At 37.7% G+C, this 18944-nt stretch overlaps 1 protein-coding gene across 3 annotated transcripts in view; it reads right to left on the bottom strand.

Moving 5' to 3' along the window:
* mcamb (melanoma cell adhesion molecule b) overlaps positions 1 to 11134 on the bottom strand; it is a 56510-nt gene extending 45376 nt beyond the window's left edge. For all 3 annotated transcript variants that reach the window (XM_030151804.1, XM_030151805.1, XM_030151806.1), the window contains exon 1: positions 10947 to 11134. In XM_030151804.1, coding sequence (XP_030007664.1) covers positions 10947 to 11010 — 64 coding nt within the window. In that variant the 5' untranslated portion in view covers positions 11011 to 11134. The remainder of the gene's footprint in view (positions 1 to 10946) is intronic.
* Positions 11135 to 18944: the final 7810 nt, after the last annotated feature.

Below are 18944 nucleotides of genomic sequence, written 5' to 3'. Positions count from 1 at the left end.
GCCTAAGAATGATCACTATTTCTTAAAGCCCAACGACATGTATAAAACATCATTTTGACATCGGAGTCAGCGCGACTGACAAGGTGGAACAGCTGGCTGGTGCAGCGGCCCGAAAACAACCTTTGACCCAGAATGAGAAAAATGATAATTGAAACATTTTCAGGAGGGAAAAAGCCTGATTCCAAACCTGTGTAACTTATAGAAACTGGTAGATGAGGTCATATGCATATTTCTTAACTTGTGTAGCTGCACATATGCAGATCCATGGAATATTTATGACTCTTACATTAATACTGAAATTCATATAATGAGGTTTATGATTGATTTTGCTCTTCATCCTCTTATAAAAACTGGATTTCTGTCTGATTTGGCAACAAAAACAATTCTAAAATAATTTGACACTGCACAGATTTATAATAACAACAGGACAATCAGAGTTTTGTTCAGTATCTGCTCCAGTAACTTAGCTTGTTATTATTCAGGGCTGAGTAATAATGTGTTATATCCTCTGGTTTCATTTGTAGAGAATATGTCAACAGTTTTAAGTTGTCAAATAAATTCAATTCAGGACAAAAACTCCTACAAATGAAACACAATAAAATAATCACCACTCATTTTCTCTAATCCAAACAGCAAACTTGTTTCCATGTGTTTGTTGGAGAAATGGCAGATTCATCCAGTTTTGGTCTTTTTTTATATAAGAATAAAACCTTCACTGGCCAGACACAAACCTCAATTACTTTTGTGTATCAAAGCAAGCCAATAAAACATACCAAAAATCCAAAACGCATATTTGTGGGTAAGAAAAACACCAAGCAGACGACTGTTTTTCTAAATATGGGGTGTAGAGAGGCGAGTAGGAGACTAAATCAAAGCGTGCATGTATTCTAAATGATTCTTTACACAGATATGGTCTCAGTGGTTTCCTGAACCACCTATTTACATAATCCCAGAAGCATCTTCCCACTCGACCTGATAAGTAATGTTGATGATTTTGGCTGATGAGAGTTTGTCTAAAGAGAAAACAGCAGGGTTGAAGTTTACTTCAGAGCTGATACAACATAGAACAGTTTGGTTGTTGTTTTAACCGTGGCCTGAGTTTAACTTAACAAACCATCCCTCAGAAAAGTTAAGTACATTTGAACCAAGATGATCAGGAAGACTGTAAGGAAGTATTAAAGAATATATTAAATCACACATAGAGAAAAACTGGAGAAAAGTTTCAACACAGGCAGAAATAATGGCTCACTTGGGGGAAATTACACAAACGCTCCTTAAATGAGCTGTGTTAGGGAACGGAGGCCTGCATCCTGCTTTCCTACAGAGTGGACAAGGTTCAGTAAGTTTTAAAACTGAGACACAACTCCACTGGACACCTGCAGCCGTAACAAAACCATTCATCCTGTTTGTGTGTTCATTGTTTTTCACTCAAGTGGCTTTAAAAACACTGCCACACTGACCTCTTAACATTCCTAAATGAAATCCATGGGATTGGATCAGATAACATCAAATGCCAAACACGTACTGACGCAAGTATTTTAAAAATAATCCTCTACAAACATTAGATTTTCAGATACGAGAGAAAAAAGCCATTAAAAACACGTATGCAGACTTTTTCCAGACATTTATTTAAGTACAAATATAACCCTAATTGCACTTGGGTTTTATTCTAAAATGCAATGAAACAGAATACAATGCAGTGAGGATGATATGTCAAAAGGTCTGGACTGTATGCATGTACTGTATGTCTGCAGTATGTGGTTTCATATTGTCTTGCTGAAATATGAAAGACCTTCCATGAAACAGGTATCTTCTGGATGGGAGCAGGTGTTGCTCTGAAACCTGTAGAAACTTTTCAGCACTGATGGATCCAGATGTGAAACCTGCCCATTCTAATAACAACTAATGCAGCCCCACACCATCACAGATGCAGGGTTTTGAACTGAGCTCTGATAAAAAAAAAAAAAAAGTCCAGTCCCTCTCTTTTTTTTTTCCAAAAGAATTTTTCAATGTGATTCATCTGACCACAGAACAGTTTTCTGCTTTGCCTCAGACTGTTTTATATGAACTTTAGTCCTGACAGCATGGATTATACACATATGTCTTCTTTGCATTATAGAACTTTAACCTGTGTTTAGTGTAGACTGTGTTTACAGAGAGTGGTTTCTGGAAATGTTCCTGAGCCCATGCAGTGACGTCTATACTACAGAATCATACATAGTTTTAATGCAGTGCTGCCTGAGGACCCGAAGATCTCAAGCATCTAATACTGATTTACAGGCATGTCCTTTGTGTACAGAGACTTCTAAAGATCTTCTGATTATTTTATCCACTGTAGGCAATGATATTGAAAAGGTTCATAATTTTACATTGAGTAACATTATTCTGAAATTGTTTGACAATTTGCAGATGTACTTTTTCACAGATTGGTGAACTTCTGCCCATGTTTATTTCTGAGAGACTAACTCTCTAAAACACTCTTTTTATACTCAATTGTGTTGCCAGTTAATCTAATTAGTTGCAAAATGTTTCTCCAGTTGTTTCTTTTTGGTACCACTTACTTTTTAACCCGTTTGTTCTCCTCCATCCCAAGTCATTAGAGATGTGTTACTGTCATCACTTAAAAAATTACTTAAAATTGTAGGCTGCATTTTCCCAATCTAACATTTGATGTGTTTTCTATGTTCTATTGTGAATAAAATAGGGGTTTGTGGGATTTGCAAATCATTGATTTCTGTTCTTACTTACATTTTATTCAGGATCTCAACTTTTTTGGACTTTGGGGTTTATAAAGTAAAGATGAACAAAGTTAATTTCAGATTGTAATTCTTTTAAACAGTCACACCCCATTTTCAAAGCATCAATAACTCAAAAACTAATGAAGATATAATACTAATTTTGTGTGGTGTTTTCTAAAACTAATAATATTATTTTCTGAAGGTGTGAAGCAAATCAGAGATGGTCAGAAAGGAGGCATCCAGGCATTTTATATGAACTGACCCTCTTCAAACCAAGTCTTAATATTCAAACACGAACAGTGAATGGAAACCTGCACAAACGTCTTTAAACTTTTAGATAATTAGTGATACACTTGGGTGCAGACGTTCTACCTTCTGTCATCAGCAGTGAAACAGTACCCCTAATTATAATAAAAATAACACATGATGACAACAGGTCATTAAAGAGCAGGCACATGTTGTTTCTCAGTGTGTGTGTATTTGTGTGTGAGTCTCCCTGATCGTGTGTGTGTTGTCGAGGTTGTAAGGGCACCAGGTGTAAGCAGCTGTCCATCTGTCTGTGACTTCAAAGCCTGTTTGAGCAGTGGTGTCTGTGAAGTGGGGGGGTTGGTCCGTCAGAGGCCGTGCACACTGAAGGTGATATCTACACCCTCTGATATGAATGGATTTGCCCTGCAGTCAAATATGGAGCAATACATCAGAGTAGACTGAAGACGTCAAATGGGTGTTAAGCCCTCAATATGACTTACAGATGAAATGCCTCATTGCACATCTGCAGACGAGGCTGATATTGCATTGAGGTTTTCATTTCACAATCACTGAAGCTGCTTTTAAAATCAGCTGTGCTGTAATACACTGCAAGAACTTTTACTGTGACATGTTCTGCAGAAAACATCTACCCATTTCAAGCTAAAAAGAATGTTTTACTAAGGAATACTGCTAACAGAGTGGTGTTTTCCCATTCTGATTAATGAGAACAGAACAAACCATAGTATCAGCTGCCTTCCTTCCTTTTGTACAGTAAACAAGTATAAGACCACTTGGACTTTGGCAAAAAAAGAGTTGATAGTACAATATTATTCAACAACACTTGGCGGTCATTGTTTCTCTGCCAGAGCTACATTATACAAACAATAATTCGCTGCCACTCAGTAAAATGAACGCAAAACAAGGCCCTGATGACAAGAGCACTGAATCATGGGAGCTTTTTCCACCAATAGCAGCTGACTCCCCCCACCAAGCCCCGGTTCTCCATCACTGGTTTGCTATATTGACCCAAGTAATGGTGATAATGGATGTTACTCACATCAATGGGAAGATCAAACAGTAAAAGGAAACCTGCTGCTTCTACAATTCATGCTCCCAAGTGCACAGCTTCAACCCATTATGCAGCTCAGCAGGGAATAACCACATCAAAACATTGTTTTTTACTATGAAAACACTCAAAACAAACACACTGAAAGCACCATGTCTTGCTCTCACAGTCTGAAAATCAGCTAATTCCTTAGGCGTGTGTTTGGATTTTCTGACCTTATGTACAACCATCATGAGACCATTTGTTTTACATTGATCTCCAAGATTAACAATTTGATTAAATCATTAACAGGTCAAAGAAGGTCTGACAGACTCCAGATCGACAGACAGGGCTTCAAGAGAGAAAAAGAAGGAAGGAACAACTTTTATATTTAGATACAGAACACAACAAATCCATTATAGTCACACTTGATCCTACACAGTGACCAGCCAGGAAATGCCCTCTCCATGGTGCTTATGATCAAAACAATCCAAGACATGACACAATGATCCATTTATATCAGGATGCAGGTAAATATAGACCTCTGTCTGAAAAAGAGCTGGACAAAAAATTACGTCCAATGAAGATTTATAATTTAAATCAAATGTTGTCTAGTTACATGAACTGAAGATAAAACATGACTCTATGTCTTTACTTAAGGTATATGACATATCCTCCTGAGACCCAGTAAGTAAACATTTTGGCCATTTTACATTAAATAATTGCCTTAATTGGAAACTTATGCAACAGTTGTTTTTTTTCCAGATGTGTTTATATATATATATATATATATATATATATATATATATATATATATATATATATATATATATATATAATGTCCTTTTCAGTGGACTTTTGTTTTTTAAATAAAGCTGTGAAACTCTTGTCAACTACAGAAGACAAAAATGCATAACTGGGTCTCAGGGGGATATATGAATGGATGAACACATTGGCAATTTATATAGTACAAGAAGCAAACTGGTGGCATTTTTAAAGGTTCCAAAAACAGGTTAACTCATTTCATTATCCCTGTAGAGAAAATCAGTCTTTGAATTTTACTCATCTTAACCCTTTCATGCATCCTGGTCACTCCAGTAGACATCTATTCTACAGCTGTTCTCTTGTATATTCATGGATTTAGTTGTTTTAGTTCCATATCAGCCAACACAGTGGACACTAATGCATCATCCCATACACTGACATTCATACCATTACTGTAACTGTGCTGTTCTTGATAAACCTGATCTGTACTGACATGTTTCGAGTGTAAATCAATTGGTAATTGTTATTAGACTGTAATTAACAGTTTTCTTAATGAAAAACGTTTTTTTTTTTGCATATTATCTCAATTAAGTGAGTAATATGTAGTAATAGTGTATGTTAAAATGTGAGAAAACATCAGATTAGCTGCAGGAAAAATGCATGGTGTCAAGCTGAGTGGACATATTTGTAACTCCATGAAAAAAAGGTTCATAAAAAATCTCAATCCAATTGTTTTTTTGATGCCTAAAGAGGAATAAAAACACTCTCTTCAAGGTTCTCATAATTCATGCTTGAAAGGGTTAATACGTACACAGTACCTAGCATTAGCATTAACACATAGCACATTAGGAACAGTGAGCTGCCATTAAAGGGGCTCAGGGGCCAACTCCTGATCTTTATCAAGGTATTGACAGAAGGCTTCATATCTATATGTACATGTTTTTGATGGGAAACCAGAGGACATGCATGTGGCAACAAAACAACAGGAAAACTCAACACAGAAAGGCCTGGTGGAACTGGGAACAGAAGATGAAACCTTGTAGCTGTGAAATGTCACCACACCACCCAGTTGAGTGACAACAGTCTCCAAACCAACCATCCTGATTTATCATTTAAGGCATTTTTCATGATTTTCAGAGAGAAAAGCTTTGATTGATTGATTTACTCCAGCGTGTTGCCCGGCCCTGATCTGAAACAGTAGGTTATTAAAACATCAGTTTATAACCTTCTGTTCTAAAATTATATAGGTCTGAACTAGTTCTACTTTAAAATACTGTCCATATTAGAATACATTCACTTTTCAGATCCTTTATACGGTAACATTTATAAATCTATGGCCAAACAGCACTTTCCTCATTTGTTTTCCAATTCATCTTATCAGAAATTAAAGATCTAGCATATTTTACCTCTAAAGCACATGATTTCCCCCCCAAAAAAATCCTCCTGATACCCAGTAAGTAAACATTTTTGCTACTTTATATTAAATAATTGCCTCAACTGGAAACAGCATGATGCAAAGGTTTTTTTCAGCTACTTTTTTTTTTTAATATAATGTCCTTTTCAGTGGAAGTTTTTAATTTTTTATTGTAAAGTAAAGCTGTGAAACTCTTGTCCACTACAGAGGACGAAAATCATTGCTGGTTCTCAGGAGGATAAAGACCATATCTGAGGGTACCAGCATATCTAAACTGGTCCAGACTTATGAACCTTCCAGTTTGATCTCAGCCTAAATTGCAGACCAGTCGACTGACAGTGAAAAAAGGTGAATTTGATCGAGATTGAACTGAAGAGAAACCAAAAGAAGGAAAAATTATCCATAGTAGCACATAGGAAAAACACCTGAAGTTGGTGTGACTGTTAATAATGCCATAGTAATGACAATATAGTAGCACTAAAATTATTCAGTTCACTAATTTTTTTCATTCAGTCAGAAAAAAATAACCACTGAATTGATAACACTGACGTCACCATACACCAACAGACAAACCAACCAATGCCCAGTTCAGGACATAGTTACTGTATGTCATGCAACTTCTTTTATGCGCTTTCTAAACTAATCATATCAGATTTACACAATGTAACACAAAGCCTCAGGTTACATCATTCAGATATTCAGGTGTGAAAAGGCTTGATTGTTTAACTGCTGAAAGTTGAACTAACATGGTTGTAAGGGGCCTCTCCATTATTATTATCACAGAAATATACAGCCGCCTGTGGCTCTGCTAGTCTTTACATAAGCATTGTCACTAAAAGGTTCCACTGTGCTAGAATTTTTAATGCCATTTTTTAAAGGCTGATATCCTTGAGCCTTTGCGCTGTTTCCTTTACAGACTTCATTTCTGGGGATCTGGATTATGTTCCACTAACCCTAACAAACCTAAATTAGCCAAAACATTTTTAGACATCTCCAGATTAATGTTGCCCCTGTGATAGCCCAGATCAAAAACAGGGGTGGACTTCTCCTTTTCTGCACCGTGTCTCCTGTGTGGAGTGTGTTGCATGGAAACACATAAACAGTGTGAACGGCTCGAGGCTTTATTTCAAGATACAGATAAAACACCATGTGCCCATGACAAACCTTCTACAGACAAGGAGTTTGTTTCATGGCATGGTGAATATCAGCTGGTTGCACAGAAATATTCAGGAATGTGGAATGTTTCTGCCAAAAATTTGTGTATATGTACAGTTGTGGAAGAAATTATTAAACCATCAAAAGTCACCAAAAACAATGGTTATGCAATCAAGTACTAACTCCTGTATGTATCATGTGACTAAAACAGACAGAAAAGAAACATGGAATACCTAAAAACACTGTTTTAGCAGTACATTGCCATAGATATTGATGTAAGAACTTAAGTGATTTTGGTTATTATCAAGAAAACATGGAAAATGTCTAGATATCAGCTCTGAAATTAAACTCTTATGAGCTATTTTTTGTTGTTATCATTACATTTGTCCAAACAAATGTACCTTTAGTTGTACCAGGCATTAAAATTAACAAGAAATTGAAGAAAACAAGGGTGGTCTAATAATTTTTTCCGCAACTGTATGTAAGCGCATGCAGCAAATAGAAATAATTACACTGTCTGGTTATAATTTCTAAGCTTCTAAATGTAGAAAAACAAAAAAAAGTCAGAGCAGATATGGTGAGTGACGTCCTAACATACAGGATGCTCTTATATCAAAGATCAAAGAAACATCTCTATTTCCTTACAACGTCCAACCTGCTCCATGAACAATGAAACCACAGCTGTTCACACAGATGCACTGAAGTGAAAAAGTGGTGGTCCCTCCTGTGGAAGTTGACCGGAAGAGACAGGGACTTTCATTTCAGACCCGCTCTGCTCTGCTGATCCTCGGCCAGATATCTCAGCCTCAATTTTCTATGCTGCGGTCCAGACTCAACAAGGGCATTTATTGTCCGTGACCAGCTCGCTTCTTCTGAAGAGCGTCAGTTGTTTAGAGCACATGAAACTGGGGCTCATTGCTTCCAAAAATGATGACCTTTAAAAGAGTGAGGTCCAATGTGACTGCTCTTTGGCCCAGCTTGATTAGCTGATGTCACAGGAAGTGAATAGTATTCTTATCACGTTTCACTGCTTTACTTCAACAGCATGCCTGTCTTTCCTCTGATATCACCAAGAGCCAGAAACAAGGGGTGGAAATCAGAGCAAATCCTGATATGATACAATGACAACAACCATGATAAAAACAGTATCAGTATACAGTGATTCTGTGATGCATTCAAAATCAGACAATACATCATAATACTTGCAAATAATCAAGAAAAATAGCTAAAATGTTGTGGGGTTTTTCCAGAAATGTGAAAACTTTGAAAACTGAGACAAAACCTTGCACAAAGTAACGCAGTAACACACACATTGAATGCAATTTCAGGCTAGTTTTCATTAAATGTCTTCACTATATGGACAAAAGTACTGGGCCATGTATACATAGCACTTACAGGAGTTTTCATGACACCCCATTCTAAACCCACAGGCATTAACATGGAGTTCAACACACAGCCCTAAACTGGAACACATCATACCAACACCATGTAGGACTTCCCTTTTCCAAAAAAAAAAGTTCATGTCAATTGTTTTCTAGTATCATGACAAATGTCAAATCAATATTCTTTAAGTTTAAAGGTTTAAAAGACTGTTATTTATGGTTGAAAATGATTTATGATGAGAACATGACCAATACTTCAGACATCTACAGATTTTAACTTTGAGTAAAATGAAGTAAACACAAACTCTGAAAGTAGTTTAGATGAGAATGTCAACAAAATTAACCATAAAGATAACATAAAAACACTGAATGGAATTATATTAAAATCAATATAAAATTAGTTTTAGTTTTGTAGACCAGCCCCCTAATAGGAATTAAACTTTCATTCATTCATTCATTCATTCATTCATTCATTTTCTGGTCCACTTAATCCTCTGGAGGATCACAGGAGATGCTGGACCATATACCAGCTACCAAGAGGCGAAGGTGTGGTACAGCCTGGACATAGTGTCAGTTCCAAACATTGTTGATATTTAGGGAAAAAAGCTATAAAACATCTGAATTCAATGTGTCTCAATGGTTTGTCCATGTAGTGTAAATCTTTTGGTGAAAAATTATCAAATATTTGCTCCAAGTTTATCTATTACACATTGCAAATTGAAATTGAGTTGAAATGACACAGACAATTCTGTTTTTTGCTGTCGTTTAAGATTACAAAAACCCTAGGATGGAAGTATACTGGACTGGCCTTTGGATTGGCTTTTACAGAATTAGTCACAGGTCACAGTTGCTTTTTAATATAGTTATCATGTTATCTGAAATCCAACAAAATGAAAAAAGCATGTCAGAACTAAGTCACAAAAAATAGTATTGGTGGAGTAGTTATAGAGTGAAGGTGTGGCGGCAAAGCAATCACGGACGGACATGAGGAGGAAAGAGAGTCAGAGAAGGTGAGGTCCAGGATGTGGACTTGGTAAGTACAATAAGGGGTTGGTAGAGATCAGGATCAGGCCTTAAACAGGAGATCAGCACAATACATGAGGTAAGGAGGTTCACATGGTCATCAAACAGCGATAAGAAGATATGGAGAGACTTAGAAGGCGAGAGAGGAGGGAAGTGAAGCCCAAAGAGGAAAAGAAGGGTGAGGGGGGGAAAGCAAACAAGTAAAACCATACCCACACAAGAAAACTCCTCTAACATGAGGTTGTGAGGACAGCAGTGTGCCCCTCTCACCCAGTTAACACTAGTTATATATCTACACTCTAAACATACACATCCACCTGAGAATGAACAGAAACACTACAGATCTGCACAGGTAGATGCACTGCTTTGGCTGGGACTTGAACACACCATGCAAACATCACACTAAACAGTAAGACCTACATCTCAGTCTGGAAAAGTGTTTATGTGTGTGATAGAGGCATGGTTCAGCTATTCACTGGGCAGTACCGTGCCACTTGATCCCTGCTGGAAACAGACAGGAGCTGACAGAAAGCAGACGGAGAGCTCCCTGACTACAACTGAACCTCTATGGATGTCAGCAGCTAAAAATACATGCAGTAAAATAGTCAAACAGACCGTACTGAAGTTCATATGTGGAAGAAACAAGCAAGATTTTCTCAAAGTGCAGGCATGCAACAATCCTGGCTTGGCATTACAAAACTTTCTAAACATTTTTTCACCATTTAAGTAATGAGTACTCCTGAAAACCCCTTTTTATCACCATGATTCATTCATTTTTTTCTCTTCCTATATCCTTCAAATAACATTTCTTAAACTTGTGAGCTCTTTTACAGCCAGATTCACACAATAAATTACAAGACTGAAGCATGCAAAGTGGGGGTTTACAACTGCTATGTAGTTTTTACTGAAAATTAATGTAAACAACAGAGGGCTGTGCAATATCACATGTGTTAAAGTTTACACACCTATGACAGGACATGTCATACTCAGACTGCAGGAGGTGGAGTTCTAATAATGTAATGCAAAAGTTATCTAAAATATTAAAAAGTTGATTTTCTTTGCAGATTATTCATTCTTCATTATTTTTACATCAGTTTACTTAATATTAGATCCAGGATGTCCCTCATCAGTCCACAGTGTTGTTTGTATGAAGTGAACCCAGCTGGAGGACTTACCTCCCCAGGTGTGAAAAAGGACCACAAGTCCGAAGAGCAGATATCCAGAGTCCCGTACGGCCATGGTTGTGGGTCGGTGTTGCTGCAGTCTGATCCGGGTGTGTGAGGAGGGAGTGTGACCGGGAATGATCCTCCTGGAAAACTGGAAAGAAGAAGCCGAGGAAGAGGAGCGGCAGCGCGAGGAGGCAAAGGATGCAGACGGAGGGGGCCGGAGAGGTCCTGGTGTCCGCTGCAAGAAATATCCACTGCACCACTCACACGGGTGTACTGTGTCCGAAAGTGTCAAATATTTCAACACGTGGTTTGCAGTGTAAGTAACTCAGAATTCACTCTTTCATATAATCCGTTTTTTAGATGAATTAATATGGGAGAGTTTAGTCCTGGAGTGTTAATGAGTTATACATGTGGATATTTTTTGCAGTGTACAAAAAAAAAAAGGCGGAACTTGTGTGAGCAGTAGGAGGGCGGAGGTCTCACGGTTTACACAAGCTACTTATAATTTACTACTTGTTTGTTATTTCCATGATAATTAAATGATGCATTTCCACACAAACTGAGCCATTTTTCTTCATATAAGTGGTTAATGTAACTGTAGAACGACTCCAGACAAATGGGCGTTAAATGGGTGTAAGGTGTGGTTAAAGGGGGGGGGGGCTGTGTTTGGTGTTATGGGTGCATGAAGATGTAATGTTTTAACTTTTGCAACAGTCGTAGACATGTAATGTGTTAAATGCAGTCACGTGGAGCTGAGCAAACTGGCATATTTTCACTGTAACTGAGTTCAAACAAGCAGCAGATTTTCCCACACAGAATTATGTCATTAAGAATGTCTGCAGTATTACAACACTGTAAACACTGCATCTTGTCATCCATGTTTGGGATTTCATTTTAGTCATTTACAAGTGACTTGCATTTAATGAAAGAAATAACTACAGGACCTCCTAAGACCCAGCTATGGGTTTTCTGTCCACATTTGTGGGCAAGAGTTTCACAACTTTATGCAAAAAAAAAAAAAGAAAAGAAAAGAAAAGAAAACTGTCCACCATAAAGGACATTCCGTAAAAAATTTAAAAACTGCATCTGAAAAAACTGTTGCATCATGATGTTTCCAATTTTCACTTATTTGACCAAAAACAAAAAAAAAGCTTGTACTTTGCTGACATGTCCTGTGTCTTAGGAGGTTAAAGCAGAATGAATACCTTTCACTTCACATCTTCTTCAGCTGAATTTTGTGCTCCATAAATAACTGTTACAGAGATAATCTTTATCAGGTCCTCATAAAGACTGTAAACGTGACTCCCACTCTGCGTTAGATGCCAAGCTTAATATGGACATCATAAGGGAGTTGAATCAGATTGACTCCCTAAACAAACCATGCAAAAACACACTGACTGCCAGAAGACATATCATTTACATGATGCTGACCTATTACGCTCCTGTTACACGTCTCCAGTCTCCAAATGGTAAAACAGTTTAACTGTACATTGCGTTCATGAGTTTGAGGGTTTTGCCAAACTGCAACAGAGCACCCACATATTACAGCTGATACGCAAAGCAAACACATTCTCAGAGTGAAGAGGTCATCTGGAAAATGACACATATTACTGTGCAGTGGACCTTTGGCCACACACCAGATTGGTGCAGCTATCTTGAGCCTCAGTGTTTACACTTTCTGCAAAGTGTTTAACCACATTGCTGCAGAGTAGATATACATGGGAATTTAGGTTGGTTCATCATAAAATGGACTTGATTTTTCAGTGAATAAATTAAAGATTAACAGAAAATTGCTACATCTTGCAAAAGGCAGTAAACTCACACAGAGGCCTGATTAAATTAAGTGTTTACTTCAATGTTTGTCTAGACCTCATTGTTTTCTGAGAATGACAATAGAGTGTTAAACTTAAAGAGGCGTTTCATTGTTCGGGGCTGCAGTATCCAAATTTCCCCTCCTTCTAAGCTTAAATTTGGAATTTGGCACAGCCATGAAACCTCAAAGTATCCACGGGGAGCGATTACTGTTAGAAACAATAGAAACTGTGCTCATATAGTGATGAATCCTCAAACTGTCATTGCCACCTCGCCAGTTGTTTAATCTTGACATTATTTGATCCCATGTGAACCATCACAGTCTGTGCATTTGGACACAGATCAAAGTATAATGGGACATGTCATGTACACTGATCTCTCTAACCTTTACTGCTGGAAAACACCGTCTGCTATCGACGCCTGCCAACTGGATTTGCTTCTGAGTGCAGGTCACTGCCTCATAGGAAGGATCAGGCAATGATACTGAAATGACTTCTGCTGATAGGTCAGAGTCTGACAGCAGGGCAGGGGCTCCTCAGAGGAGAAGACAGTTTTCCACAAGGATGGAGCAGCGATAGTTGGTTTAGTTTGGGTTTCTTCCACAACATTGTGCGGTTAAAGCCTGGAAACGAGGATGTGAGAACACTGTCCTGTTAGTTTACAGTGTGAGACTTATGTAATCTGTTTACATCAAGACATTTTATAAGATTATTATTCATTAATTTGTCTTTTGAACTGTTTAATCCTCAAGAGGATTGTAGGGTTGTTGAAGCCTATCCCAGCTGCCAAGGCGACAGAATAGGCAGGGTGTATCCTGAACATGTTGATCACAGGACTGACAGATACAGATGAACAACTGTTCACTTTCACATTCACACCAGCAGTGACCAATTAACCTATGAGTGTCTATGGACAGTGGGAGGAGACTGGAGAGGTTATTATAACGTTTTATTTATATTGACCTTATGTTGATCAAAAGAGGGGTTTGTGGCATTCTTCGTCTTTTTCACAGCCATATTTAATGTTTTCTGTTTGGTTGTATCCCTACAGAGGCTGTGAGAACATCACACCTGAAGCTGATAAAAACTTATGAAACTGTGTGTGACATGGAAAGCACCGGTGACTAGCAAAATGAGACAAGATAAGGAAACACACTATTTCCAGCTGAGACACAACCGTTCATTACAGCAGCAGAATAATATCTAGTTTTGTTAAGGCTTTAATGATTACAAGATAGTGCATGTTTTTTCTTCTTATTTCTTGAGGTTATATAATACATGTTTTGATTGTTTTGTTGATGAAAACAAAACAAGGAACTACACCTTTCCTCTCATTTGTTTTTCATATTTTTTTATGCCTGCTTTTTACCAAAGAGGTGAAATGAAAATGTGTCTGGCTTTTAGCTGCTTTTAGTTGACAGGTTCTGTGGTGTTCAGCAGATTTCACTGATGTTCTGTTTTTCTTTCCCTCCTGCAGCGATTAGAGGAGATCTGCTGGTGGAGATACGACCACTGTTACTCTGTTTTCATGGAAATATGAGGAGAAAGCTGATAAAACATCCTAACATCCCACTCTTTCTGCCATTCTCCCCTCTGTGATCCAGAGCTAATCAAGTCTTATGTTGTGGAAAACCCAACACAACATCCTTTCTGGATTACTGTATCACTACCACAGAGTGGAGCAACAATTGCAATTGTTTGACCTCAATAATGTGCTTTACACACAGGAGGCTCAATGTTGTGAAACAGTGTTCCTGTCAGACTGGATGCGTGGGCAGTTTCTCACTACATTATCAAAAGACGAACCTATAAGAAACCAACTGATGTATGTGAATGTAAAAGAAGGGTGTAAACCACTGTGTTGATACTTTCATTTCCCCTTGGGTGAAGACAAAAACATATGGTTTGAGGTGATAGCACAGAACTAACTGTTCCCAAAACAACTACATTGTTCGACCACTCAAGGTCAGTGAATTATGGCTAAATCTTCAGGGCTGCTGTGTGACTTGGGCGTGGCCTGGGGACAGTATGGGGATGTATAAACATATAAACATGAGAGAAACCATTTTTAAGAGCTCACTTAAAATTCCTTGAGGACAAATTGTAAGAATGTCCCCTTTTCACCTTCATTTAATTTGATACATCCTGGACAGGGCGTTTGGGAATATCAGGGGCATTAGGTTTGGGAATGAGACTGAATAAGGGAAAATAGAAGCAGGAAAAGCCCCTTCCCCTCCTCCACAGAGTTCCCAGGGTCTGCAAATAGGAAAAGGCTCCATATATAAACTGCAATCCCACTATTTAATCCTAGTTGGAGAAAAAAAAAGTCAAATCAATTTTATTAGCACTTTTAGTAAAACTTCATACGATGAAAAGTCATTTTTATTTAAGCTTCAGATTTATCAATTAATTATAGATGTGTATCACTGGTGGAATATAATTACATACATTTAGACAAGTATCAAGTAAATACACATTACAGGTACTTAAACTTCACTTGAGTACTTCTAATGCTCTACATCTCAGAAGATAATATTTTTTTATTCTTTTTACTTCACTGTAATTGTTTGATAACTTTGCATTCATTCATTCATTCATTCATTTTCTGAACCCGCTTTATCCTCACTAGGGTCAGGGGGGTCGCTGGAGCCTTCCCCAGCTACTTATGGGTGAAGGTGGGGTACACCCTGGACATGTCACCAGTTCATCACAGGGCTGATAACTTTGCAGATTTAGTTAAATAACACAACAACTGATCAAAAAATAATGTTGCGATAATATCAAGTTATAGATTAAAATGTTATTGTTCTTTGTAGGGTAATTCACAAGTTATCAATAAACAAGTTATAAATAAACTATATTAGAGACAGAATGATTCAGAATGTCCAAATCTGGTCCTGTATGTTTTAGATATTTCCCTCTTCCAGCACACCTGGTTCAATTAATGATCAGCTCATTATCAAGCTCTGCAGAAGCCTGATAACAATGTAATGGTTTCCAGGTGTGTTGGAAGAGGGAAACATCTAAAACATGCAGGACACCGACCCTCAAGGATCAGATTTGGACATCCCTGAACCACACTGATATGACATTTTATAAACTATGTGTAATGGTGGAAGTTGGTGTTGATAGTGGCTAATACTTATTAACCTTCTAAACTGGCAAATATGAAAAACATAACAAAACCCTCTAACTTATTTACAAAATTGGATGTTCCATTCTACATGTATAGATTTATTCCATAAATGTACAGCTATGTGGTTTCTTACAGTTTCTAATACTGTATCGTGAAAACTGGTTCATTTCAGATATGCATATTGTGTTTTCACATTCATCCTGAAACTGCAGCTTCAATAAAAACATAACGTGCTGCACACTTTTAACGCCCCTCGGTCAAATATAGTGTAAGATTCTATTGAAAGTTACCGACTGTTAAAGAAATTCATTCTGTGGTCAGACGAGGAATGACGGAGACGCCGTTTTAGGTTCAAAAGCTTTATCTTGCAGCAAGGAATCAATACAGTTCATGAGAATGACAGAGGAATGATTAACCCTTTATCGGGTAATTGACTTTTTGGTCATTTTCGCAACATTACAAGACAGTGACACAACAGTTCCAGTGAGGACAGTGAGTCAACAATTTCAGGTCCAGTGTGGTCTACAGGGTCTGTAAGGTCCACCTCTGCATGAGCAGTGAGTGTACCTGCTCTGTTAGGTACCATAAAGTAATGGTACTAATGTAGGGAATGATGTTCAAAGGGATAATGTAAATATGGACAGGTGTCTGAATCAGCACTTATGTTGTTGTAATGTTCTAAAACACATTTTCACCATACATGTGCTTTTTTGTATTTTTTATATTTATATCTTGTTTTTTGTTGTTTTTTGGGGGGTTTTTTTGCACTTACAGGCAAGGAACCAAATATGGTAACTATATTGACCTTGATTTTCTACATGATAATACAATTTTTTTTTTAAACATTTCACAAAAGTAATAAAGTCTTGTTATGTCCTCCAATAACACATGGTTGAAATTTTGAATTCCGGAGTATTTCTATGAGTGCCCTATAAAGACTTAAAAAGCTCAGCCACATCTCTCTTTTCTTATACATTCAGATAACACCCCTAAAACATGAGACACAGCAGAAAGTTTCCATTTGCAGTTCCTCTTTTGATGCTTGTAGTGAAGCTCCTCGTACTGTAGAAGGTCAAACTCCTTGTCTGGCCACTCCTATGCTCTGACATCTGCTCTATTGCACCTGTTTCCTGTGTAAACATTATCTTGTACCAAACTATTTTGAAATAATAACGCCTCTGCAATTATATCTTATTTTAAGCACACTTAGTCATATAATAATTTCTGAATCACATACTAGGTCAACAATATTTTTCTAACACTGCCCTATAATTTAGATTAGATTGTCTTTGAGTAAAACTTATATAATGGTAATTTTACGTATATTCTATATTACATATAAGATTGTTTGAACTCTGTATTATATGAGACTGGTTGTAATCCTGTGTAATCCTATTGGTTGTACTGCACTCTGTGTTGGTCAAGGACACATGGACACCTGCTTTCGAAAAGACGTGCTTTCTCACAGAAGTTATCTCTTCCCATACTCCCAGACATTCCATTCTAGCACACATGAGATGTTGTAACAAAGAGAGAACATGATTTTTTTATTAGTTTCATATAAGAGACAATGACAGGCTGGATTCTTTGTACATTCATGCAGGCACCGTTGCCTCTGTACAACTTGTACCTTGAAGCCTCAATTAAAATACCCAAAAAGACACTGATCGTCTAAAGACCATTTTTTATTCTGAGGACGAATGAACAGAGTTTTTTCCACAACACTTATTACATACATATTTGTATTTGAATGTACTCAGATACTATAACTGGACAGGGCACAAGGCCGTTGACTTTAAAAAAGTAGGTCAAGGTCACCTATTTTCAATCAGCTGCTGCTCCATGCCAGGATGCATCCACAGTATAAATTTGGTGCAGATATTTCAATGGAGTCTTCAGATAATGCGATTATGTCATTGAATGGACAGAAAGACAGACAGACAGACAGACAGATGACAAAATGATTACAATACCCCTTTGGCCAGAAGTTGGCCACACTTTTAATCCTGCCAGTCAAATAGTCCCTACAAAAAGACTTAATTAAAGCCAATAGCCTTGTTACATTAATGCTTATTATGACAACTTCTTTGAAATTAACTTACGTCTTGCCATTGTATCTATGAAAAAGGAATGTTATATTGGAAAATCAGTCTGCCTATCAGATGAATAACTAAATTATCAAATAGTCAGTTACTTGGGTCCAGGTCTAAATGGTCAGATGGGGAACTGAGGAAGGGATGATACCCAGCCTTTAAAAACCCATTGTCAGTCCAGTGAACCTCTAAACTATAAAGTGCATAAGTAAACTTTACCCACCTTTAGATCACATCATTAAACATAAATGGATGGTATATGTGATTCTGAAATATGCCATTCTGTAAAATGACAACTTTTACTTTTGGTACATTAATATTTTGATGCTGATCTGCTATGGTGTTGGTATTTTCACAATGCAAAGTGTGAGTACTTCTTCCAGCTCCAGTCTGTACCATGTAACCCTGTGTGAGCCGTGCCACTGTGACTGATAATGACATGACTTCTGTTTATCTCACCAGTGCTCAGCGCTGGACTCGTGGGGTAAGGAAAGGCTGAAGGAAGGAAAGAAAGGAAAAGAAGTCATTCTTTCCAAACCGCTGAGGCCAGACCCAAGAGCAAGTTGTTTTGGGGGGTTAGTGTGACCAGTATGAGAGACGCCTATTGTCCAAGCTGCTGCAGTAGATGAGGGGTCTGTGCTGGTATGGTGAGGGGGCTTGGGGGACAAGTGGGAGAGAAATTTGAATTTCTGCTAAACTCCGTCACAACATGGAGAACTGTGACAAAGAGACACTTTGATATCGACATGGGCCAAGAATTGAACATCGCTTCTCCATGGTGATTATATGTAATAAGGGGCATTAATCATAATAAATCCACCCACTGACATGTTTCTGCAGTGTTTCAGCTTGGGAACATTTTAGTATTAAGGAGGAAGAACAAAAGGAAGAGGATACTGCTGAATATAAAGCGTAATGATTTCATTTTGGTAATGAAATATGTTTTCAGTCCCATCCATCCAGC

Source organism: Sphaeramia orbicularis, chromosome 13 (genome assembly GCF_902148855.1).
Source record: "Sphaeramia orbicularis chromosome 13, fSphaOr1.1, whole genome shotgun sequence".
Lineage (NCBI taxonomy): Eukaryota > Metazoa > Chordata > Actinopteri > Kurtiformes > Apogonidae > Sphaeramia > Sphaeramia orbicularis.
This window is presented reverse-complemented; position numbering and strand designations above follow the sequence as displayed.